This window comes from Pygocentrus nattereri, chromosome 17 (genome assembly GCF_015220715.1).
Source record: "Pygocentrus nattereri isolate fPygNat1 chromosome 17, fPygNat1.pri, whole genome shotgun sequence".
Taxonomy (NCBI): Eukaryota; Metazoa; Chordata; class Actinopteri; order Characiformes; family Serrasalmidae; genus Pygocentrus; species Pygocentrus nattereri.
Genome location: NC_051227.1, coordinates 37423123 through 37449582, shown reverse-complemented (window position 1 = coordinate 37449582; position 26460 = coordinate 37423123). Strand labels below are relative to the sequence as shown.

The window sequence follows — 26460 nt, the reverse complement described above, 5'->3', positions numbered from 1 at the left end:
GATTGAGCAAAAAAAGTGAATAAGTATACAAACTAATGCAATTAGTAGTTTGACATTTTACATCACATTTTTTTTTTACATAAAAGCAATACCACTAGTTTACAGCAGATAACGGCAACATAATTGGTATTATTGGAGCATTTCACTTACAATCAGCATTCTGTTAATATCCTTTTTGAAAATTAGGATATACAGCTCTGTTGCCGTCATTCAGATTAGTTTCTCCTCACCTGTTTTTGGAAACATTGTGGTTTTGATGGATACGCTTGCTGTTATATTTACTTAGATTAAACGCTAAGAACGTTTTTTCCTTCTGCTGTACTTAGACATACATGTTTTGTTATGATGTTATGTTCATTTACAAAAGACTGAAGACAGTAGATGTAGATCTCTTGTATATCTTCAGTAAATGGAAGCAAGCCTGTGCTTTTAGAGTATGTGTTTAACCTTGACAGTGGGAGAGTGAGCTCGCCCTCTTTGCGGATGGAAAACGCACCACGTAAGCACGGATGGACAGATGTTCTGAGGCATTAATTGCTTGCTTTGTTTGTTTTGCGCCAGGTGTGTGATCCGTTTCAGACGATGGCAGAAATCCCATAGGCCGACTGTGACCCAAATGCTTTGGAAAACATTTCTCCAAACATATGTATTGCACATATTGCAGGGCAGTCTGTCTTATATTACTCCTAACTCATGGAAAATACACATGATTATATATAGACCAAGATAGCTCTGCTACGTTCTATATGTAGGTCTTTATATAAAACCTTGCGTTACTGTGGAGATGGAAGTGTAGGCTGATGTGTCACTAAACTACAGTGTAGAAAGGTATAAGCCTGCTTCAACACTACGAAGTGTATAGTTTGCTAGCCCTCTTTTACCCTGTTCTTCATTGGTCATAACCCCCCACAGGACTACCACAGAGCATGTATTATTTGGAGAGGTTCATCCTCAGCACTGCAGTGATACTGATGAGGTGATGCTGTGTTAGTGTGCGTTGCACTGGTACAAGTGGATCAGACACAGCAGTGTATAAGTTTATTAAACACAGTGATGTTGCTGGATCGTTCATCCAAGAGCAGCTCTATGGAGACCGTTGAAAAGTGTATATTGAGGAATAGAGAATATTCAGGAAGTTGTATGAAGGAGCCAAACTGTGGTAGCAGCATAACTGCAGGATGGGCAAGGTGGGCTGTCGCACTGGGGCCCACTCCAAAGGGGGGGCCCACAGTAACAGGCCTCCAATTTTTTTTTACTGCCCTCTGGGAGTGCTGAGAGACTGTCCAGCTGGTAGCCTGACATGTCAGTTGGACTGTCCAGACCAGTGGCACCAAAGGTGAACTAAACCAGAGTAGCTGCATCCATTATTATGTGAAATAACCCTCCCCGACTCCTCTAGCCCCTTATCTCTCAGCCAACTGGTCTTCATAAAGTATGTACACGGTATATAATTAATAAATGGTATTAGCCTAGGGAACACAGATGTTGCATCATATGTACAAAAAATGCTGTTATATTTAAAGGATTGAAGGTATCGCTGAGCTGCTTTAACTTCACATGTCCAAGTATTTGAAAAACCATATGGAATGGATCATCGTTTACCTGTGAATGTTTAAGTGACCGAGCTGATCATAGTCACTATTTCTAGGCTAATTAGCATGATCTACATTATAAGATCTGGAATCGCTTCTTATTCTACACAAATAATAACAGGCATCTTAGAGAAATTATATGTGAGGTATTGTTTTTTCCAGAAACACTAACATTAGAATAAATACAAACAAATAAATAAACACATACAAATAAATAGCGACATAATATGTGTTGCTCAAATCATTTTCTGAATCTCTCCGATCTACAGTCCACATCCAATACCCAGTTTATCTAATCTGTCCTTCATGAAATTAAATCAGGGTCTGCTGATGAACTAAAACAAATAAAGTAGAGTGAGAAGTCATGAACCGAACCTGTGTTTTTCTAACTATATTCATCTAACCTACCTAATAAATCACTGCACTGCCAACCAGCATCATTTTTAACTGTATTTGTGTTTATTTGTATTTATTCTAATGTTCTACAACAAACTAAATCCATTAGATTCTACTGGGTGGAGAAGCATGCCTTGCTAGCATCAGCTCATCTGAGACACCGGACTCTGATCTGATCCTGTGTGTTTTTCGTTTCTCTCACAGCACCCCCCACATTCACGGAGACGCCGCCGCAGTACGTGGAGGCAAGGGAGGGGGGCAGCATCACTCTGAGTTGCACCGCCTTCGGGAACCCCAAACCTGTGGTCACATGGCTCCGGGAGGGGGAGCAGCTGACCAGCAACAAAAAATACATGGTAACTAAGTGCACTTTTTTGCAAACTTTCTTTTTGTGATCTTTGATGTGAGCAGGTTAGCAGAAGCTGTTGACGTGTCATGTTAAGCACAACACTGACATGTAAGTGAATTTATATGTAGAAGTATTTAAAACAAAACGACAAAGTTATCAATGTGAGTTATGACCTTGTAGGCTAACTTAATGATGTTCAGTATTTCTGCATAATTGAATTGTTGAGATGTAAACAAAGTCATTCAGAGTGGTTTGATGTGAAATGGTTAATTGCAGAGAAACGTACTGGCTCATATTTCTTTGTCATGGTGGTGAACCAGAGGGCACAATATCTGCAGCGCAAGTAGAGCCATTTCATTTATTATAAAAACTGAGTAGTAAACCTACACGTGCCATGTTGATAGTGTTTTAGACCAAAGTTTTATTTAAAAACGAAAAAAAAACAAAACGATGTCTCAGGCATCAGGCAGCTCATTCGTGAGGTGGCTTTCAGAGACACTAAATGCTTCAGACATCTGGTTCCTATCACCACCACTGTGATTAATTCTGACTCTTTTAGTTTCTCCAGAAACCAGGATTGGGCATCACTGCAGTAGAGGAACGGTTGTCTATAAGCTTTGCTATAAAAGAGTTAAGCTTCAGAAAAGCTCCATCAGCCGCTGCCGCACAGCTCACGCTGACAGATGAAAAACACAGTTGCGCTGAAGTGGTGTGAAAAACTGACAAGCATATTTCCACGTCGCGCTGCCTCTGTTGGAAAAGACAGAACATTCAGGCAGTCAAGCAACTACAACTACAGCACATCACAGCGCCAGCCCTGAGGGACCACTAAATACCGAGCATGTCTGCAGTTGCATATATTTACCTTTAAATACCTAATGAAACACCTACGTATCATTATTGAGTCAGGAGAAACAAGAACATGCTAAAATATGGTGTGAGTGCGCTGCAGCGAGTCTCCCTGTAAAGCCTGAAATAGTCATTTCAAGGTCAGAGATGTCGGCTCAGACTTCACAGGACTTTTCAAATCACATCGTACGTTTTCACCTATTGACGTCACACACAGGCTCAAAAATAGAAGGCCCAGCTTGATGTTTAGGTATCAAATGCAAAATGAACGTTATATTTAGATTAGGATATGATGACAGCAGTAGATAATTCACTTACGTCCTCGGAAGACGTGTCATTCACCACATTCTCTTTCAACGCACTTCTGATCATCAGATTCATCCGCTTGGGGAAGGGGTCTGAAGCACAACCTGCGTTACAAAGTGTTTTTCTGCACATTGTTTTACCAGAGAGGTCTCCAAATCCCCAAATCCTGCATAGTGTAGTTTTAAACATTTAAATATTTCTCACTTGTAGCTCATTGAAACATCTGAATAAGTTCCGCTAAATATGCAGATTCTAAACTGATTTTTCATTGCGATTTGAATTTGATGAAAAGTAGCTGAAAGGCAGAAGAAATCAGAAGTACAGGTTTAAATAAATCAATGCTGATTAGTAGTGTGACTTAATAAAGGGAAATTCCAACAATATTTCAACATTTCAGAGTGGTGTGGTTGTAGAGAGGTTTACTGACTCCGATTTCTTTACAATAGTAGTGAAAGCAACCCGGAGTCAGGATGTTTACAGCGCAAATATAGCCACTATATGTACTGACCAGTACCACAAGCAAACCTGTATGAGTTTTTAGATAGAGTTAATGATGAGCATGGTAAAGTAAGTGTTCTTTGGGTACCGTTTTTCCTTATGACACCACCTCACCACCATGTATTGATTAAAAAAAAAAAGTTAGAATGTAGAAACAATATAGAAACAAACCAGAAACTTCTCAAAACTATCATCTCAGAGATGAAGCAGTGTATCTGTAACCATTTCATCAATAGCTTTCTGTGAGGGAGCTTTTAAAGGCATTAAACACTTCAAACGTGGTTCCTGTCACCACCACTGTGAATGATTCTAACTTTGCAAAGTCCTCTAGAGCTCTAGAGATCTGGAAATCACTTTACATTTGAACCATTTAATTATGTATACCCTTAAAAATGATGGTTCCTCAAGGTTCTTTATTAAAGAAAATGGTCAGTTTAGAACCGTGAACATTCAAAGAATGCTTTGCATGGGTAAAATGTTCTTTGCACGGTGGAAGCATTCTTCAGATTGATGGAGAATGTGCTGTAGATGAGTCAATATAGAACATTTTTGAAAAGTGTTCTATGTAGCACCAAAAGGGTTCCTCTATTGTTTCAAGCTTGGCATCGAATCCATAGTACAACCCTTTTAGTACTATATATAGACCCATCTACAGCATCTACAGTCTCCATCAATCTGAAGCTTCCTTCTATAGTGCAAAGAACCTTTAATCATGCAAAGGGTTCTTTGAGTGTTCATGGTTCTATATAGAACCATTTTCTTTGCTAAGGAACCCTTGAAGAACAATGATTTTTCAGAGTATGGGTGGGATTGCCTTGGTAGTCAGATAATTAATTATGCAATCACTTTTTGATAATTCTGCAATGTAAATTGAATGTAAAGCTGAAGTGGGCCTCTAAGCGTTAATGCTCAGGCTCATGGAACCTCGGCTCTAGTGTGTTCCTCTTGTTCTACATCTCCGAGCGTGCTGTTGGCTGTGGCTAACATTTGCACCGCATGCTTTTTGAGTGGCACTAGCCTTACTCACGCTGCCACTCTTACTCACTGGTGTGTGATGAACAGCGAGTGAAGGCTGGCTGCTGTTCTGGCCTGTGTTTGCTCTCAGAGAGCGGCGGCCTCCCGCCCCGTAGCCTCTCTTGGCCTTTCTCCTGCTGCTGCAGCGGCGAGAAGCGCCAGCAGAAGGTCACGTCTGTACCAACCCGTGCAGCGAGCCGGCCACGGTGTTGAAAGCTTTGGAACTCTTACATATGCTTCATCGCTGCCTCTCTGCATAAATATTCATGTTACGTTAGCTTTACTTTATGCAGGAATGCTAAGCATCTAAACGACTAAACAGCCTCCATCCAATGCAGTAATGGCAGCAATTAACATCTGGACTCAGTACTGCCACATGCACCCAAAAATCTCTTCTTTTCCGAGATTTACCTAGACTGAACTCTGAGAAGACGATGCATGAATGGTGAAGTGTGAGGAAAATGGCCTTCATAAAATCCCAATGGCAGTAAGCCTGAAAGCTTATATTATGGAAAACCTGTGTTACTTTTTTCAAAGAGGGACCTCCTGGGCCTTCAGAGAGGGTTTAAGGATTTCTGTAAAATAAAAAAATCTTAATTAGTCATTTTAGTTCATTTTTATTGAAGAATAATTTAATCTTCATGCTTTGAAAGTATCTACTCCTACTCTTGGCTCCTTTTTTGGTTGGAAACAAAAGGGTTAAATTTTTGAAATGCCCAAGAGAAAATGATCCAGTCGAGTTTTTTTTTCCTCTGTGGTGGCTACATAGAAATAGCCAAGGAATCTCTCTCATTGGTTGGAACTTCAGGGTTTAGCTGGGTTTAAGGCATTACCCAATAGATCAGGGGTGTCAAACTCAACCACTAAAAGGACCATATTTAAGAAAACACCTTATGTTTTATTTCATTTTTAATGAACATTTTGCAGTAAACTATAGTGACCATTTTTTTATTCAAATTACACAAAATTATCAACAGTAAAATATGGGCACTTGTAGTGGACCTTGAAATATTAAATGAATACTTAAAATATTGAAACATTTAATGTCCCCAGGAGCTCAGTCTTTAAAACCTGCTTAAACTAGACACCTTTTTTAGCCTCTTTTTCTTGCTGCAAATTCATTAAGACTGCTGAGCTAAAGTGTTTATATTGGCTGAACTGCAGTTAGTTGTTTGGTGATGCGACTGGTGTGGAACTGTGTAGAATTGTGTAGAAATGAGGCGTAACCACTGTCGCATAGACTGTTCTTGGGGTAGGAGAGTCAGAGTGCACATTATGTTGCAGTGCATGCTGGGGACTATATGTCACTCTTGGCCAGTAGCCTTAAAATCCAGATCTTAAATCCAGTTTCCGGTCCTGGATTTTGTAATCACTGGTAGTTAACTGAACTGTTGTAATTGACTACGTAGTGTCGTACCTTCTAGAAGATCCACTGAAACCTGGATTCAAGGTTTAGATTTGAAAAACCTGGAAGTCCTAGATATGTCGCTGAGTGTAAATATGAGAGGTGGTCTTACCAGGTTTGAGTCTTTTATTAAAAATGTAAAACAGTGGTGATGGCTGCTCTTGGGCTTTGAACTGAGTCGCTGCAAATCTGCAACATGCAAGTTTCAATTAAATAAAGAAATGTCTTTAAGAAACATGTTCAAGTTTAACCTAGAATGGCAAAAAAACATCCATGTGAATTTCTGTTAACTTAGTGATAACATATTACTGGAATCCTGTATAAATTCTTGCAGAAAGTACCATAAACGTCAAGGTGGTCCCAGATCGGACGCGTATCTGCATATCAATTCATGGCCATGCCACCTTAATGAGGTTGATCAGATTGGAGTTCATGTGGGTTTTTTGTTTCAGGACACAGGTCCGTTCACATTAATAACAGTTTTGAGTCACTGACCCGCACAAATGTTTGCTAGAAGTAGCGGAACTGAGCAAAAAAAATCGGTAACACTTTATTTGAAGGCTACCTACATAAGGACTTCATGACGCATTCATAAGCACTGAATAATGTGTTTATGAAGCACTACTTGAACATTTATTAAGTGCTTATGTCGGTTCTCGCAACCTGACATAAGATGTTTTATGAAATAAATGACATTGTACTGACATAATATGAATAAACATTGAACATATTTACAGCACTAAACACATTTAAAACACTGTACATAACTATATATGTCAGCATTCTTAAGACGACATTGTATTGATATCAGGTTAAATATGCCTGGAAACCACCCCCTCTTCCCTCCATGGCATGGATAAGATGATTGATGCAATTATGTATAGTGTTTTAAATATGTTTAATGCTGTAAATATGTATGTTTATTCATATTATGTCAGTACAATGTCATTTATTTCATAAAGCATCTTATGTCAGGTTGCGAGAACCGACATAAGCACTTAATAAATGTTCAAGTAGTGCTTCATAGACACATTATTCAGTGCTTATGAATGCGTCATAAAGCCCTTATGTAGGTAGCCTTCAAATAAAGTGTTACCAAAAAATCTGAATTGAGCAATTAGGCTTGTGATGTGAACGTAGCCTGAGTGGCTGAAATCTGATTTGAAAAGATCCATTTCTTCTGTTTACACTGCTCTGAACAATTCAGATCTGTAGCATTTGCTGTGAAGGAAGAAAGCTGATTTGTGCCGCTTCAGCACTGAAATGTACATGTAGTCTTAGATGTCATCTGCATTTCTTCTGTTCCTCTGCTCAGAGGAAGCCTGGCTCAGCCTCTGGCTTTTCCCTTTTAAAGTCTGTCCCACTGCACAACAGCTTTGGTAAAAGGCATTTACACAGTAGTGCTGTGTCGTGACCTCACCTTTAAGAGAAGTGGAGAAGCAGCCAGTGGATGTGCGCTCGACACCCAGGCTGCCATGGCCGGAAGGTCGGAGAATAGAAGGAATGTGAGGATGGAGCAGTAAGCGTAAAGACCAGGAAGGACGAGTCTGCTCTCAGAAAGGCTGTCTGTTTAATCTCCCAGAGTTCTGTGCTCACGGTGTGTGCAGAAAGCCTCGTTTCTCACCCTTCCACTCTCCCTCCTGCCGCACTGCTGCATGTATTCAAATGGAGCTCTTGGCACCAGCAGCGTTTGTGGAGGTTTTTTACTCGCTCTTGTCTGGGTCTTCAGTCTGATGAGTCGGACACTGACACCAGGATGACAGGGCAATAACAGGAGTGCTGTGTGTGTGTGTGTGTGTGTGTGTGTGTCTTAGGGGTGGGCGGTATGGCACAAAATATCACAATACACAAACATTTTCAAACAAATATGTATAACAATGTTTCATTTTTCTGAGGTTTCATAAATTGGAACTGACAGATTGCACCAGTAGTGTCGTAAAAAAAATGCTATCAAAAATTAAGTACAGTATTTTTATTTAGTGATAAACTATCCTTACCAGTTTTTCTAAATGTCTGCATAATAAAATGAAATGTTTAAAACTTGTAGGTTCACTCATTGTTTTGGACAGTAAATAAAATAGCTAGATTTGTGCTCTAGGCATTGCGACCCCTGGTTCCTGTCACCACCACTGTAAGGAAATTGTAGAAGTTAATTATATAAGAAGAGTCAGTAAGTCACTAATCATCAGTCAGTCATCAGCATTTCACATCGACCCACTCTGAATGATGCTGTTAAGTTCTTAACTATTCAATTAATCAGAATTTTTAACCAAGCGGTTGAATTTCTTTTAAGTAGGCCCAATCAAGCTGTCATATCATCGCTGTCCAAAGAAAACCATGTATCTCCATTTTTGTTGATTTTAGTTTTTTTTTTACATCATTTCAACACACCAGCTTCCCTGTACACTGTATGAAAATTTGATGAACGGACTAATAGAAATGCTCTGAAATCACTTGGAATAAAATCTCTTTATATTAACTTACATTAAAAGGTAAGAGTGTTTTTGCCCTCTCCTGTAAAGTGACTATTTTGGAGATACTTGTTTTTCTTTGGACAGTGACAGTATACTTCCAGTGAATCGTGACTACTAGAGTAAAGCCTTCACTTCAGGCCAAAAATGGCAGGAAAATGTTTTATTTTTCTGCTGGACTATTTTCAGTCCAGCAGTGACAATGATGTGTTTAAAACGTCCAGTGTCTGATCCACTCATACCAGCACAACAAAGAGTGACACACTGACACACCACCACCACCTCAGTGTCACTGAAGTGCTGAGAATGATCCACCACCCAAATAGTGCCTGCTCTCTGCGGTGGTCCTATGGGGGTCATGATCACTGAAGAACAGGGTAAAAGGGGGCTAACAAGGTGTGCAGAGAAACAGATGGACGACAGTCTGTAATTGTAGAAGTGCACCTATGTGGTAAGTGGAGCTGATAAAATAGGCATTGAATGTATACAAGGAGGTGGCATTACTGACGTGGTCAGTGTATGTAATGGAATGCAGTAGAAAAACGTCTGTTTTTCTGTGTTTTAGCCTTCAGTCCACGCTGGGGCAGTAAGGACAAACTTTAAACAAAGTTTCATTTTATATTTTGCCTTCATTTTTACTTCAACATTTCAGGTTTTAGTTATTATAGTTGTGTATAATTTAAAAATCATGATGGTGGGTTTGCAAAACTTCCCACTGGACAAATTAAAACCTTTGCATGGACGTGGGCACAGATGGATGTGTGGAAAACTAATCAGAATGTAAAAGACAGTATCCCAATATTTGTGCCCAGCTTAACACACAGGTAATCTTTACTGTAAGAGTAGAGTTGGGTTTAGTATCTGGTGTAGAAAATTATTATGACAACAGTTTTACATACATATACAATATATACACTGCTCAAAAAAATAAAAAATGAAATATTCTCATTGCATACTTTGTTCTGTACAAAGTTGAATGTGCTGACAACAAAATCACACAAAAATCATCAATGGAAATCAAATTTATTAACCAGTGGAGGCCTGGATTTGGAGTCACACACAAAATTAAAGTGGAAAAACACACGACAGGCTGAACCAACTTTGATGTAATGTCCTTAAAACAAGTCAAAATGAGGCTCAGTGTTGTGTCCGGCCTCCACGTGCCTGTATGACCTCCCTACAACGCCTGGGCAGCTCCGGATGAGGTGGCGGATGGTCTCCTGAGGGATCTCCTCCCAGACCTGGACTAAAGCATCCGCCAACTCCTGGACAGTCTGTGGTGCAACGTGGCGTTGGTGGATGGAGCGAGACATGATGTCCCAGATGTGCTCAATCGGATTCAGGTCTGGGGAACGGGCGGGCCAGTCCATAGCTTCAATGCCTTCATCTTGCAGGAACGGCTGACACACTCCAGCCATATGAGGTCTAGCATTGTCCTGCATTAGGAGGAACCCAGGGCCAACCTGGAGGTCATTTTGCAGGGCTCTGGCAGTGCTCTTCTTGTTCCTCTTTGCACAATGGCGCAGGTATTGGCCCTGCTGTTGGGTTGTTGCCCCTCTGGACACTACGCTGACAGACACAGCAAACCTTCTTGCCACAGATCACATTGATGTGCCATCCTGGATAAGCTGCACTACCTGAGCCACTTGTGTGGGTTGTAGAGTCCGTCTCCTGCTACCACGAGTGTGAAAACACCACCAGCATTCTAAAGTGACCAAAACATCAGCCAGAAAGCAGAAAGGTACTGAGAAGTGGTCTGTGGTCCCACCTGCAGAAACACTCCTTTAATGAGTGTGTCTTACTAAATTATTGCCAATAATCTCCACCTGTTGTCTGTTCCATTTGCACAACTGCTGTGAAATTGATTGTCAATCAGTGTTGCTTCCTAAGTGGACAGTTTGATTTCACAGAAGTTTGATTTACTTGGTGTTATGTTGTGTTGTTTAAGTGTTCCCTTTATTTTTTTGAGCAGTGTTTATATTTATATATATATATATATATATATATATATATATATATATATAGGTATGACCCCATATGCTGACACTGTTTCAAAGGTATAAAAACAAGACATGGTGCTGACGTTCCAACAAGTATTGCCATACCTTGTATTTGGTGTGGCAGAAACAATTAAGATAAAGTGTCTTCTGGCATTAGATTTTGGCATAGATGGAACCCAATGAACCCTCTCTCTCTCTCTCTCTCTCTCTCTCTCTCTCTCTCATCTCTCTCTCTCTCTGTCTCTATCTCTCTCTCTCTCTCTCTCTCTCTCTCTCTCTGTTCTCTCTCTCTCTGTTCTCTCTCTCTCTCTCTCTCTCTCTCTCTCTCTCTCTTGCTCTCTCTCTCTCTCTCCCTCTCTCTCTCTCTCTCTCTCTCTCTCTCTCTGTTCTCTCTCTCTCTCTCTCTCTCTCTCTCTCTCTCTCTCTCTCTCTCTCTCTCTCTCTCTTGCTCTCTCTTTCTCTGCCCCCCCCCCCCCCTCTCTCTCTCTCTCTCTCTCTCTTGCTCTCTCTTTCTCTCATTTTGTCAGAACACTGTGCTCCAACGCATGTAGTAAATGCAGTGCTTTATGAATATGTAAAAACGAACACTTAGACCAAGCATAGAAAAATCCACCAAATGCTCCCACTTGGATTTAGGGCATTACAGCATGAGGCAATTTGCTTCATATGAACTCAAGTGGCTCAGAGATTAGCTGTTGAGTTTAGAGTATAGCTGCTGTGCTTAATATAGCCTTGCACAGATGTACACACTCCTACACAGATAACTACCTGCATTGTAAAAGTGCCCTGATCATAATCCTGCAGAGAACAGCATGCACAGAGGAGCACCTCCACTGTGGATCTGAACTATTTTCAACAATAACCGCACTACATTGTTACTGGGTGGTTATGTGTGAAATACCATGCAACAGTGTATGAGCGTCATTGATGTTGAATCTTTTTTCTTACACTGAAAAGTAATACTTGATTGAAACACAAAACGCCCACGAATGAAAATCTCCATGAATCCATGTTATCTTTCTAGGTAGGCCTACAATATACAGGTATAAAGGATGTCCAATAAATAACTCGTTCAGTGCTATAATAAAGAGCCACTGTTTTTTGCCAAGATTCTCCTTTGTCAGGTTAAAATGGGTGGTCCTAATCTTTACAAACAGCACCCTTACTGCAAAAATACACTTTGGGTCTATTTTTGATGCATGCCCCGCCCAGCAAGCAAGCGGTTTCTATACAGAAACAATAGAAAATGCAGTATTTTTGCTATAATGTACAATATAAGCAACTTAGTAATCAGCAAATCTAGTTTTAAATCTAGGAAAGAACTATTTTTATGATGATTTCACTTTCCAAGATATCATTTTTTTGCGGGGACCCAGTCCTGTCTTCTGCCTAGAGTCCCAGAAACAGTAAATCTGTCCCAGCCTGAATATGTACAGCCCATTTCATTCATTTCTCCCTGCTTGCGCTGCGTGGTTCAGTTATGCTGTGGTAGCGTAGTGCGTAAGGATTATTGGACTAAAGGATGTCAGTCATACATGGTCATTAGAATATTAGGACTAATCCCAGGCAGTTCTCTGATAGGTCTGTTCAGCAGTTTTATCATATATTTTTTTTTCCATTCAGTCTTTGCTGAATTTTTAATGTAGCACTTCATTTTAATATCATACAAGCATTTGTAGTATTTTACACTATATTCCTTAGGAAGTTATATTACATCAAAACATTGTCAAAAGTAAGTAGACTGAATGACAGAATTGTGAAATCAATTTTATCCGTGTGGAAATTATGTACACATCTGAATCGAGCACATTCGAAGTATCACTTTTTCAGTGTAGAGGTTATAGATATATTTGAAATAGGCATCCTTACTGTATTTCCTGCATTCATTCTGAGGCTTTACATTACATGCCATCTGTTACTCCTTATGACAAGTATGTGCTTGAAATCTGCACTCTTACCATCCGCACTGTGTACTGCAATTCATCTCTCAGCCCAGTTCCAGGAAATGCTATAAAGCTTGGGTTAAGAATTCTGATACCACCCAGTTCTAATGGCTGCTATTGCTGGTATTATAATGGATGTAATGCATCTGGCTGTCGTGTCGGCTGTTTGTGTGTGTGTAGGTGAGTGATGGTAGTCTGACGGTGCAGGCCATCGCACGGGAGGACAGAGGAGCGTACAGCTGCCGTGCTCACAGCGACCAGGGAGAGGCCGTTCACACCACACGCCTGCTGGTACAAGGTGAGGAACGCTCTCCGGCTCACTTCTGTTTGAAGTGATACACATTGTTCCCTTTCAAATGTGGTCAGTTAGATGTGTCAAAAGTTTGCTTCTGTTTTCCACAATTAGCATTGTGCAAGCTGCATGCCTACATCATCACACACTTGCCTCATATTGTTAGGTGGTTAAGCCATCTCAAATAGACTTGCTTATGTGGTTTCAAACACTTTATGGTGTGGTAATCTATAAAAATGGACAAAAGCATGTTGCACTGTAGTAGGTTGGGGTAATTTCACAGATAACAGTAATGAACAGGTTACGTTTAACCATTACAGGTTATGTCTCAGTTTTTTAGAAGCATGTTTTACTTTTACTGCATCCATCCTTTGCCAAAACCAGCTTTTAAATTCTTATAAATCTGGATGAAGGGACAGAAGGATAGCAGCAAGAGTGAAAGGGAAGGTCTACAAGACAGCAGTGCGTCCTGCTATGATGTACGGTTTGGAGACTGTGGCTCTGTCTAAAAGACAGGAGGCTGAGCTGGAAGTGGCGGAGATGAAGATGCTGAGATTTTCGTTGGGAGTGACAAGATTAGAAATGAGCAGATCAGAGGGACAGTGAAGGTGGAGCAGTTTGGAGATAAAGCCAGAGAGGCCAGGTTGAGATGGTTTGGACATGTGTTGAGGAGGAATAGTGGATATATTGGGCAAAGAATGTTGGAGATGGAGCTGCCGGGTAGAAGGAGAAGAGGTAGACCTCAGAGAAGGTTTATGGATGTAGTGAAGGTGGACATGGAGATGGTTGGTGTGAAAGTAGAGGAGGCAGTGGATAGGGCAAGATGGAGGCAGATGATCCGCTGTAGCGACCCCTAAAGGGAGCAGCCGAAAGAAGGAGAAGAAGAAGAAATCTGGATGAAGCGGAGATTTTCTCATTGGCTTTTTTCTTATATTGAAAGGAGTAATAATATACATTGAGGATGTTCTTTATGTGTGTTATTTACATTCTGCAAGTTTTGCAGCAGTATTCTTATTTTACTGTTTTTATTTGCAGCAAAAGGGTTAAAATCTTGAAACATCCAATGAAAAATGATTCAGTCAGTATTTCTTTCTGCTTGGTATCTAGGCAGATACTGCCAAGCCAGCATCCCCACTGGTTAGGACTTCAGGAGCTAAGCAGAAGGCCTGAAATGTTAGATTAACCACCAACATAGTTAGGAACTGACAGTGGAATCAACCAGTTATGTATTTACAATGAATATGACCAGCTTAGTGAGGAAAAAGTCACTCTAGGCTTTCTGGAAGTCTGGAAGACTGTAAAACTGGAATTGTTTTTAACAAGTTTCCAATCTCTTCTTTTAATCTAGAATTGACAAAATATGTTCTTGTGCTCCACCATTAACAAAGCGCTTAGCATACTATGAGCAGTCGAGTAGGGGCACTAGCAGAAATGGGCATTATTGTAGAGAGGTGTGTTCTGTTAATTATTCTGAAAATAATTAATAATTGCAATAACCATATAATGTTATTATGCTGTTTAACTCTGATTTTTATTCATTATTTTGCCTAACATCTTGGGGAATCATTGACTTACTGTTGGTTCAAAGATCCTGATGTCTTTGTTTTCCTGACCAGCATACAGAATAGCAACAGACAGTTGAAAGCCTGAGTGAAGTACTACGATAGATATAGTTAGTCCACTTGTCTTCACTGTACATGAATTAGTGTAATTGTCTGCATCGTGTCTGGACTCATTGATGTCTTTCTTTCATGTCTGCCCTCTCTAAGCAGAGTGGTCAATACCCTCACAGCCATTCAGGGTGCATAGATCACAGCCTGTCACTCAGACTCTAATGGAGCCTTCCACCAGAGCATGTTCACGGCCCTGATCAGTTAGATGGCAGCGATATGGGCCTTCCAGTTTCAGAACTTCCAAACTCTCGATCCACTTTACTCTTCCATCTTTAAAACATACATCCGGGCCATTTCTTCTAAGTGATGCAGTGCTGATGTTTTTTTGAGAGTATGAGCTCGATCTACTAATCCCTTTTGCGCATTTCAGGCCCAAATCCATTAATTCACTGTGCATTTTAAACCCTCTGCTCTGCCAGACGTGTGTTTTTCAAAATGTGAGCCCCTCTAATCTGACACTTTTTTGCACGTTGAATATTTTGCAAAAGTGAAGCGTAAACCCTATACCAGTCCATCATGGTGAAGAGAGAGCTGAGCCAGAGGGCAAAGCTGTCAATTTACCAGTCAATCTACGTTCCGACTCTCACCTATGGTCACGAACTTTGGGTAGTGACCGAAAGAACAAGATTGCGGATACAAGCGGCCGAAATGAGTTTTCTCCGCAGTGTCGCCGGGCTCTCCCTTAGGAGAGTGTGAGTATAGGGTGAGAAGATCGGCGATTCGGGAGAGGCTCGGAGTAGAGCCGCTGCTCCTCCACGTTTAGAAGTGGTTCGGGCATCTGGTAAGGATGGTCTCTGGACATCTCCCTAGGGAGGTGTTCCAGACATGTCCAACAGGGAGGAGACCCCAGGGAAGACCCAGGTCACATTGGAGGGATTATATCTCTCGACTGTCTTGGGAACGCCTCGGTATCCCTCCGGAAGAGCTGGAGGAGGTGGAGGGGGAGAGGGAGGCCTGGGCCTCTTTGCTTAGGCTACTGCCCCCACAACCCGGACTTGGATAATTGATTGATGATGGATTGATGGATGGAAGCCTAAACTCCATTGACATCTTGTCAAATCACACAGTCCCACAAACATATCATTTTTATTTATATTTAAATCCATAAAAGGTCATGATCTTTTTTGACCTAGTAGTTGCGCTGTCCTAACAGTCTATGGTGGCCACTGTTATAATGAGGCTGTTATCTTACAAGAACAGAGGTGAAAACTTGACTTTGATTTAATCACAAAAAAAAGAGATTTGCTGTTATGCTGTTTTAACTTTTTAAGTTTTAACTTGCTCAAAAACAAAGAAAACAAAATGATGAAAAAAGAGCTTCCCGTCTGAGGTTTTTGTGATGCATGTATACGGTTACCCATACTACACATCCACTATGCTTACATGACGCATTGTATCCGGTGTGAATTCGGTGTTAGTAAACAGTAAATTCAGATACATTGTGAGCACATCAAGGTACATTTTGTGCTGCACCTGCTCTTGTATGTACATCTGGATCTGTGAATCAGGCAGAAGATGCTAGTCTTATGAGTTTATATTTGGAGCATTATGGACTCTGGCTTGGTATGCTGCTGCTGTTGCCTTGAGCCAGGGATTTAACCCCAAGATACCAGTCGTACCTTTTTCCCTGCACTCTTTTTTGCGCAGGAGAAATGGAACAGCATGTTTTGTAAAGGAATGCCCGTTTGAGAGAAGGCTGAAAGTTTAAAGGGACATTTCATTTTTCCTTTTTCTCGTCTGTTTAACCCAGAGTTTGGCTGTTTGAATTAAATTATTTTGAGGCAAACATTTCAGATTTTTGTATAAGTTTGCATACAAATGTTGATGTTGCCTGCTGATGCAATATTTCATTTGTGTCATGAAAATTTGCGAACTCTTCCTGCTGAGCCCCTCAGAATGTGCACATTAACTCATGGTGGTTGTTCTAGAAAAGGGATAATAAACATGACCACTTCATCGGTCTACCAAACGGGCACTCCAGGCATGTTTTGAGAGACTCCTGCACGTTTACACATACAGAAATACATAAACACACAAGCAAGTATTGCATGCCTTATCCCAGTAAGCTAGGAGGGCAAAGTAGGCTACTTTACTTTCATGTGCTATTAGTGCAGAGAAGTTTCTGGCAATAAGCATCCCGGCTTTATAATTTATTTTATTTGATGCCTTTAATCTCTATTTGATTGGACAAGGCTCTTGAGGTTAAATCTCCAGGGAACATAAGCCTGTATTTTCCTTTAAACTAGATTAATCGTGCTCTTGAATGTAAACGCTATATTTCTCTAAGATCAGTGTAAGCTGAGCAGTCTTGGTTCTGGCCAAACCTTACAGCCTCCTGAACCATGGAGACGACCCTCCTCTTCTTAAACAGCCTAAACCACTGACCTAAAGATACAAACAGTCAAACTCAGTGGCATTGGCCGTATCATCTGGAGATTAGGAGTCCCAGAGAGCATGATTGGCCTTGGTCTCTCTGGGTGGGTAGAATAGCCTTCTGCCCATATAACAACCCCCCCCCCCACCAATGAGTTGACATTATTTGTGGTTTATAGGAACATGTTAGTAGCATGACATATGCCATACACATCAGTGGGTCAAAACATGATTACCACCTGCCTTTTCGAGCCCCTTTTACTCATTCCTCTCTGACTCATTACTCATATTTACTCAATTTCAGTGCCGTAACAGGCTGGCCTGAGAAATAGTCTTACAAAAAATGTGCTGATTATAATATTTGGACTATGTCCAGGTATTTCTTAGATAGGTCTAATAAGCAGTTTGTTAGCCAACACTAGAAACAAGCTACAAACATTTTTTCATTGTTCTCTGGGACTTTAAAACCTTTTTTTGCGAGTGGGCCCATTATTAAAGCCAGTACACTTTAAATTGCATCTTAAATGGTGAGTTTAACTGCTTACAAAATTACTTACTTGATAGCACTTATATAAATCATACCTAAAAACTATGTGGAGCACAGAAGTTTTGCATGTTTTTCCCTTTTTTTCATGAAAATGCATGACATGAGCAGAGAGGCCCTAGATAAATGGAAGAGGTTGTAACCTCAAAAGACTTATTCAGTCAAATAAAGGTGAAATAGAGGAATATATCAAGGGTGCCAGCATCTTTTGGAAAGGGCATATTAAAGTTGTTGGCGTCTGTTCCTTGTCTGCCCCAGTGTACATGGGTGAATGATGAAGTGGTCACGTTCATTACCCCTGCTCTGTACATGCAACCACGGCAAACACCGTCAGCCTGCCCGTTGTGGCTTTTACTGTGGTCAGATTTATGATGGCCAGTAATGCTAGACAGCATGTCCCCAGCCACGCATGCAGACTCATTTTTGGAGTGTAAAAATGCCTCAGTGCATTGTGAGATGATGGTGGTTTGGCACTTCATAATGCCACACGTTTTTAATGGGAGACAGATCTGGACTGCAGGCCGGTCATCTAGCACCAGCAGTCTTTGATCATGTAGCCATGCTGTTGCTCCACAACATTTTTATATGTTTTAGCATTAATGGTGCCTGTACAGATGTGCAGTGACAGATGCTGGCTATTGAACTTAAATCATTTCCAGAAATAATTTGAAAGTTGGACTCATGAGTCCACAACATATGTTTCCACGGAGTATGATGAGCTTGGACCAGGCCCGGATCATCCAATGGGTTTTATGGCCACATGCCCCAGTGCCCGAGCCACTAGGGCAGGGGTCAGCAACATGTAGCTCTGGAGACGCATGCAGCGGAATTAGATTTAGATGAATGTGCAACTGCTAATTCACATTTAACCTTGAAGATCGGCGTGCAGACGTCTGGTTAAACAGCAATGCAGGCCACAGTCTTGTTTAGCTAGTAAAAAGCGAAAAGGCTAAGAGAAAGATTTAAGACGAACATTGATCATTTACAGATGAGAACTCCAGCTGGTTTCCTTGTATGTTTAATCTGCAACGGGAAGCTGTAAAGCCTTGTAAAAAGTTGAATGATGTTTCACAAGAAACTCTTCTACTTTTGTGGGAAAGTTTCCTGCCGGAGATGTGAGAAAATGTCTATAGCTGGGCTAAAGCTTAAAGCAGAGCAAAGGAAGTCTGGATTTTATGTTTATATCTTATTTTTTACTCTACACTAAGACTTTAGCATATACTGAGACATATTTACAGCCAAGAACGTAAAACATTACTTGAAAAAAAACATAAAATGTTGTGGCTCCAATGGTGCTTGAATTTTTGTTGAAAGGACAAAATAGCTCTTCTTAATATTTGGGTTGCCGACCACTGCACTACAGGGTCCCTGCTAGCAGTTATGAGAAAATCTAAACAGCTGTTTTGACTCCCGGTGCCAGGAGCAGTGGGAACTTTACTAAATGTTTTGCTTGCCAAGAGCAGACACATGATTTATATAGATGTTCTGCATTGGTCCTTGGGTTTGTTAACTTGTGCTCTCGTTAATGTGTAATAAGTAATGTTGCTATTGTTTTACCGCAATTGGAAAAAAAAGAAACACAGCAGACAGTGTGCTGCCGTAGTGGTGCTGCATGGGTCTCGTGTAACCTCCTGTTATATTAAAGGAAAAAATCACTGACCACACAGACAGGTAGCCAGGTAGGATCCCATTTGTGTCCCATATTTGTGTCCAGGGACCTCTAACTTGATGATCCAGGCCTGGCTCTACCTCAGAGGAGTTTCTGGATATTGTAAACATGTGGTTTGTACTATGTGGAATTCAGTTGTGGTTTTCAGATGCGCTTTAGACACAGACATTTCTCCACATTCTTTGAGTCACTGTAGCGGGTGACGTATGCTTTCTATTTTTAGTTGGATTCAACACCCGACTTTTTTGGAAGTGAGGCGGACACTTCCTGTACATTGTTTAAAAATCATTTTCAGTGGTACAGAAGTAATCAGATTTCATAATGCATTAACGAAATAAATCCAATTTAATCTTTGTGAGATCAGAGATTTACACCCCTCATGTTGTTTAGACTAAATTTCATGATTGATTATGTCTTATACAGTACAGAGTAAATGTCTACTCATTTGAAGTCCAGTGTGTTTACCTGTAAACAACAGTACGACATTAGAAGAAATCCATTTATTCTCTGTAATACTGTAAAAACGAGCGTAATTTAGGGGGCAGTTGTGGGCTGGAGGTTAGGGATCTGGCCCTGTGACCGGAAGGTTGCCGGTTCGATCCCCAGTGCCGACAGTCCATGACTGAGGTGTCCTTGAGCAAGACACCTAACCCCCAACTGCTCCCCGGGCCCCGTGGATTGGGCTGCCCACCGCTCCGGGCAAGTGTGCTCACTGCCCCCTAGTGTGTGTGTATTCACTAGTGTGTGTGGTGTTTCACTTCACGGATGGGTTAAATGCAGAGGTGGAATTTCCCCGTTTGTGGGATCAAAAAAGTATCACTTAATCAAACTTAATCACTTAACTTAATAAAACGGTGAAACGTAATAATTTTTGGATTTCAAAAAAAGTCATTAATGTATTGGATAGAAGACTGTAATTAGAAGAGCGGAGGTTTGGTTCCTGATTCTTAGTGCAGTCTAGTCACTGAATGGATTTGTTCAGTTCCATCAGCCGCACCTGATTTAATTGAACGAAGAACCTGATGTACAGCTGCAGTAGGTGTTGGGTGGTAATGCTGACATACTGACACACATGAAATCATAATGTGTTGTTTATTTGCTTATTTCTAATGATCTTAAACTTGCTATCTAAACAAGTACATGCTTAGTACCCACATAAATAACTTTATGCATCATTTTCTCAGTACTATATATTTTACTCTTTTGTCTCTATTGCCTGGGAAAGGCAGGATTTTGATGAATTATTATTATTGTTATTATCATCATTATTAGTATTGTTATCGGTATTGTTGTTGTTATTGTTACCTGTAAGAACAGATGCTGTTTTGGAGCACTAAGGCCCATTCCACCGAATCAGAGTCAGATGGAAACGCGACCGAGCCGTGCCAAGTTGCTGGCCTAAGGCTTGTTTTCTTAGATTTTGAGTAAACTGGCAATATTGTTTTTACAAAAAGCAATATTCTCATTGAGCCTCCAGAGAGACACTCCGCATAAGTCTTCTGCAATAACAGCACGGGGGCTTGTGTCTGATATTTTTAGGGCCGCTCATGTGATTCCTTTCGTGAAGCCTTTTTAATATGCAAAACCCGCTGTATTGTCAGGAGTCCCTTTGGTTGCAGTGTTATTTACTGCACTTCAAGGAAGTGTTTAGAAGGCTCAGGGCATCCTCCACATATTAAGATCAGCACTGCGTTTCGTGCCAAGTCAAATGCTGTATTTGTTTATGCCATGAGCGAAGACCATGCTGTGACCGTTCATAGACTGTACAATCATCACTAGTCTGAGGCTTAGGATGTTGTGCTTGGATGCTTATTTGTCCAGTTAGAAGGAATTTCAGTGACAACCTCTGGTGGCGAGGAAAGACTGACGCTGGTCGACTTGCTGATACACTGATCTCAACAGCAAACCAACATTAAAGGAAAAATCTAATCTAATTTACATCATTTTTTCTTTTACACATTGATACCAAATGCTCTATATCCATTTGTAATGAACTTGGATATATGGATATATGGACTGCTGACTTATGATGGAAAACCCATTTTTGTGTCTCTTGTATGTGTAAAGACAGTTCCAAACAATGTATATCATAAAAAAAAGAAAATTCTTGGAAATGGTCTATTACATCACTTTGAAACAAAACCCATGTTTCTCATATTTCTGTCCAAATGTTTATGAGCTTGCTTAAGGTAGTAGCTGACGAGTAATAAAAGTGCATGTACACTAACAAGCATTGTGCAAACTTCACTTTTCACACATTTTGCCCAAAACTGCATTATGAATTTGTTGTTTTTGACACTGTATGACATACTGTTGTCTATAAAAGTGGATGGAAGTGTGGATTATACAGCAATACCCAGTGTCAGAAACCACGTAAGCAAGATTACTTAACAGCTGGACACACTTTGAGGCTAGTGTTTGATGATTTAGCCATGCAATTTGTTCATTGAATAAAGGAGACTGGGCAGGGTTGTAACATGTGTTAAGTTAAAAGTTACACCTGCCACCCTCCTGAGCTCACAGACGGTTGAGGACGTTTATTGTGTGGAAACAGTGACAATCGTGAGTTTTTCTGTTGAGCTAAGAAAGTTTCATGGATTGTGAAAGTATGAAGGGTATGGATTATGGCCCTAATTAGCACTCATGTTAATTGATCTTAAATGTTGTAGCTGATATGGTCTGATATGATAAATGCTGGTTGGTTTCAAACCTACATGCAAGAAATTCTAGCAATGTCACAGCTGACCACATGGTGTCTTGTAACATACAACGTAATGTAGGGAGACTGACTGTAGAATATTAAGTCCACTCACATTTCTGAACGAATCTACTCAATTTGGCTTCTTTTGCAGCTTCCTTCTGTCGTAGACTAACACACATACACGGGGTTTTGTGTTTAAAGTGTTTTGGTGTAAAATTAAAAATGTACTTTATAAAGTACCTACCATTGCATAGGAAGACTTTAACGACAGAACTCTTTGTATTTGACACAAGCTCTATCATTTTGTGAGTAAGCAGTAGATTTCTACGTTGTTTGTAACAGAAACACAAGCAACCAGCAAGTATTAGAGGCTGAGGCATTATTAGCGTCACTGCATTACTAAGGATACAAACTTTGGATGATAAAAACGTCTTTGCTGATCAAGTATATTTTGCAGTAAGGGGAAAAACACACACACAAATAGTAATTTGTAACAAAAAAAAGTAACAAATAATGTAATTTCAGATATTTCTTATCTGACAGTACTCACTAGTTTGCTGTCTCTTCCAGGTCCTCCATACATCGTAGCTCCTCCTGAGAACATCACTGTAAACATCTCCCAGAACGCCCTCTTCACGTGCCAAGCGGAGGCCTACCCCGGCAACCTGACCTACACATGGTTTTGGGAGGAGGACAATGTCTACTTCAAGAAGTAAAGTCATGATCGAGTTCACTACTGTGCCATGTTTTAGGTACCACCTAGCTATGTGTGCGCATTAAGGCTGCACTATATAACACAGTCATCCAAAAAATGCACCTGCGTCTTGAAATCGACTCTACAGCCACAGTCACATATTTAGTAAAGTTGGAAACCCTTAAGACCATAACATGTTGCAAAATTAGACAAATTTAAAGTATTAAATTCATTCATTTACCCTGGCTATGAATTTATAGCACTATAAAAGCTATTAATGCTCATTTTGCAAACCTTATTTGTCATTGGCCCGTATCACAATCGCTGTATTTAACAATGTAATTGCAATATGGTGTCTTAGTGCTCGGAAGGGAGTTTAGCTCAGGATTTGCATACGTTGAATCTCCGACTAGCTGCAGCTGTGTAACGTCGGTGTGGAGGAGCACACACAGCAGGAATGGGAATGGGAACAGCTCGGGACAGTGTGCTTGTGTCATCACATGCCTAAAAAAACATGCTGATCATCTGAGCCAGGAGGTGCTGTTCTTCACCCGAGCATAGCAATACTGCCCCTCTAAGTCCTCCACCCTGACAGCGGCCTAAAATAATATGCTGAAAGCAAAGTGCCTCAAGTCCTGCTCCACCCCCCACCCCCACTTGTGCTGAGCAAGACCTTCTCATCTCAACAAAAACCGCAGACTCAGAAAGCTTCACCGTTGCCGTGGAACATACATGCATTGATCACGTCCTGATCTGATGACTATAGTGGATAGCGTAGTGTATTGGGTGCCGTCAGCCACCAGCCACCTTACATGGAATGCATCTAATGTAAGGTGCTCCATTAGAACACCTTACATTAGAATAGTCTTAGTCCCAGATGCTCTGGACCCTGAAAACTTTGGTTGACTTGCCCTCTACCTCAACTCAAAGACATGAGGTTAAGATTTAGGTCATAAAAGCAGGTTCTGCTCCCCCTTTTCAAAGCCAGAGTACTTGCCAGATTAACCTGAATGGGATTTTGTTCCAGACAGTCTGTAAAGCATTTCACTGACCATCTTGTTTGCTGAATTGTGTTCCGCTTGTTTCAGGCCAATTCCAGTTTGTGTAGTTGTTCCTCTGTCAGATGTGCCGACCAAAAAGCTTGCTTAGGAACAACAACGAGTTGAGATCTATTTAACATAGTCTTGCTGTCACGCTCGTCCTCAGAATCTGATCAAACAGGCCGCAGGTCAAAGTACTAATGGTTAGCTGCAAAGCAGTTGTTACTTAGCTACAGGTGCTCAGTGTGATGATATAGTTGTTTTAAAAAAAAGGAAAATTTCTTAACCAAACAGATTGTGTTGCCAGAACTATCTGGTGATACTAAATCCAATCTGATATTTGTATTTTTGTAGATAAAATAGTCCAACTTGGTTATTCTAGGCTGCTGTTTACTTTAAAATGCTACAGGAGAATAATTCTTATTTCTGATGTGCATAATGTAACATGCTAAGCTGATATTATTTTTAGCTGCTTTTTAAATGACGGTTTACCTGGTAGGGGAGTTACACACAAACCAAAGGTGCATTGTGGCCCAATTTGAGCCCTGACTATACAGTCTGATTTACCCACACACACAAAAACACACACAACGTCATGCTTTCTGAACACAACGCTTAATATCTTTAATATCTTTAATAGGGTCCATAAAAACATTGTCCATTTTCCTTCATTATGTGTGGCCCTAGATATATCTAATCAGTAGTATGCATAACTAGTCACAACTATTGGAATTTTGTCAGTTGTGACTTCTGTGCAAGAGGTTTTACTCTTCTGTTGTTATTTGTTTAGCTGTGTTGACTCGCCTAAATGATGGCTGCAGAAACGCTTGGTGCAGAAAGCATTTGCTTTTTCTTCAGGGTGACAAGAATTAGCAAAAAACGGAGTAGAATATAGTCTTTGGACTGAAAAAAGGTGTGGCGTTCATGCCACGTTTTAAAGGTTATTAAGAAGTTTTATTTGGAGCATTAATCAGATATAGCCGTGCATTGCCAGTAGGCATCCTACTTTGTTTCAAGTGGGTGTGTTTTTATTGCAGCACCATTTTGAAAATCGCCTACGTAGAAAGAGATGTTTGTGTTTGGTCGCTTTGTATGTCGGTCAGATTCCCCCTTCTTGTAACAGTAGACCGTTGTTTGCGTAGCAATGTTTATTTATCATAATTTATGCTGATGATAAGAAGTCCACCTTCCAAGACTACGTGGAACTAGACATATCTTTTTTCTCTGATATTTTCGTTGGCCGTCTCAGATTTCTCAGATTTTAATGACGCTGCCAAAGTTAAACAAATTTCATTCTTCTCTGTTACTCTTTATCTGAATCCTGCTACATAACATTGACATAACTATGCTATAAACGAGTCGTGGCAGATGCCATCACGAGTTGGCAGATTTCAGTAATATAGCAGTGCCATGTTACCATTACTGAGAATTGTCATGACAGATGTTGTCATGTTTTTCATGACGACTAAATAGAGCACACTTATCAAAAATGTACATATGACAAAAGCGGTCACAACATAGACATAAAACATTATTAGTAACGGTAACATGACACTTATGACACTGAACAAAATCTGTCATTACAAAACACGACAGCATATTATATTTTTGGCACAGTTGTGTCTGTGTTATGTAGCAAGCTTCAAGTGTTACCAGCTTCTCATGGTTTATTACTTGGATGTAATTGTGTTGCTTTTAGCCATGTTGTATTGCTAGATTTATTGCTTTCTACAAAGTGCAGCATGTGCTAAGGGGTCTGTAAGATGCGCATTAAAACAAAGCTGACAGACTTATCTTGGCTTCCAGCTAGGGAATTTTGATGTCCTATGGTATTTCTTGCTTATGCCATTTATGCAAGTAGTTGGTATGGGATGAGGGTGTCTACATCAAAATGACAGCCAGTATTGAAAGGAATCTGCATCTCTGTTTCCTACTAGTAGGGCTTGACCAATATATCATTTTGCTGCCAAAATAAGCCAATAGTAAGATTCGACAGATGAATTTGTAATGAAAATCCCTTCAATAAACCATAAACAGAATCTCTTTTCGTGTTATGATGAACAAATACCTATAAATTGAATAGAATCTCTGAGTTCTGAGCAGTTCTATACTTTTAAGTCAGCCTTTATGGAGAATATTAACACCCAACAGTTGCTTATCTTTAAGTTAAGTGATACTTTTTAATCCCACAAATGAGGAAATTCCACCTCCGCATTTAATCCATCCATGAAGTGAAACACCACATACACACTAGTGAATAGACACACACACTAGGGGGTAGTGAGCACGCTTGCCTGGAGCGGTGGGCAGCCCTATCCACAGCACTCTGGGAGCAATTGGGGTTAGGTGTCTTGCTCAAGGACACCTCAGTCATGTGCTGTCAGCCCTGGGGATCGAACCGACGACCTTCCGGTCACAGGGCCAGTTCCCAGCGCACGACTGCTCCCAAATTATTTATTTATTTATTACTTTACCTTTATTTATTTAAGTTACTTAAGAATTTTTTAGTTTTTGCTATTTAAGTAATGTTACAGTTGAGAAATGACAATCAAATTTGTATATACATTTATATGGATACACCCAGATAAAATGGGAATGGTTGGTGATATTAACTTCCTGTTTGTGGCACATTAGTTTATGGGAGGGGGAAA

The 26460-nt window shown here is 40.4% G+C and overlaps 1 protein-coding gene across 7 annotated transcripts in view; it reads left to right on the top strand.

Moving 5' to 3' along the window:
• igsf9ba (immunoglobulin superfamily, member 9Ba) overlaps positions 1–26460 on the top strand; it is a 117720-nt gene that overhangs the window by 57854 nt on the left and 33406 nt on the right. For all 7 annotated transcript variants that reach the window (XR_005131721.1, XR_005131722.1, XM_037546654.1 and 4 more), the window contains exons 4-6: positions 2193–2344; positions 13004–13121; positions 22646–22787. Coding sequence is in view for 5 of the 7 variants with exons in the window: in XM_037546654.1 (XP_037402551.1) it covers positions 2193–2344; positions 13004–13121; positions 22646–22787 (412 nt within the window). In the remaining 2 variants the exon portion in view is untranslated. The remainder of the gene's footprint in view (positions 1–2192; positions 2345–13003; positions 13122–22645; positions 22788–26460) is intronic.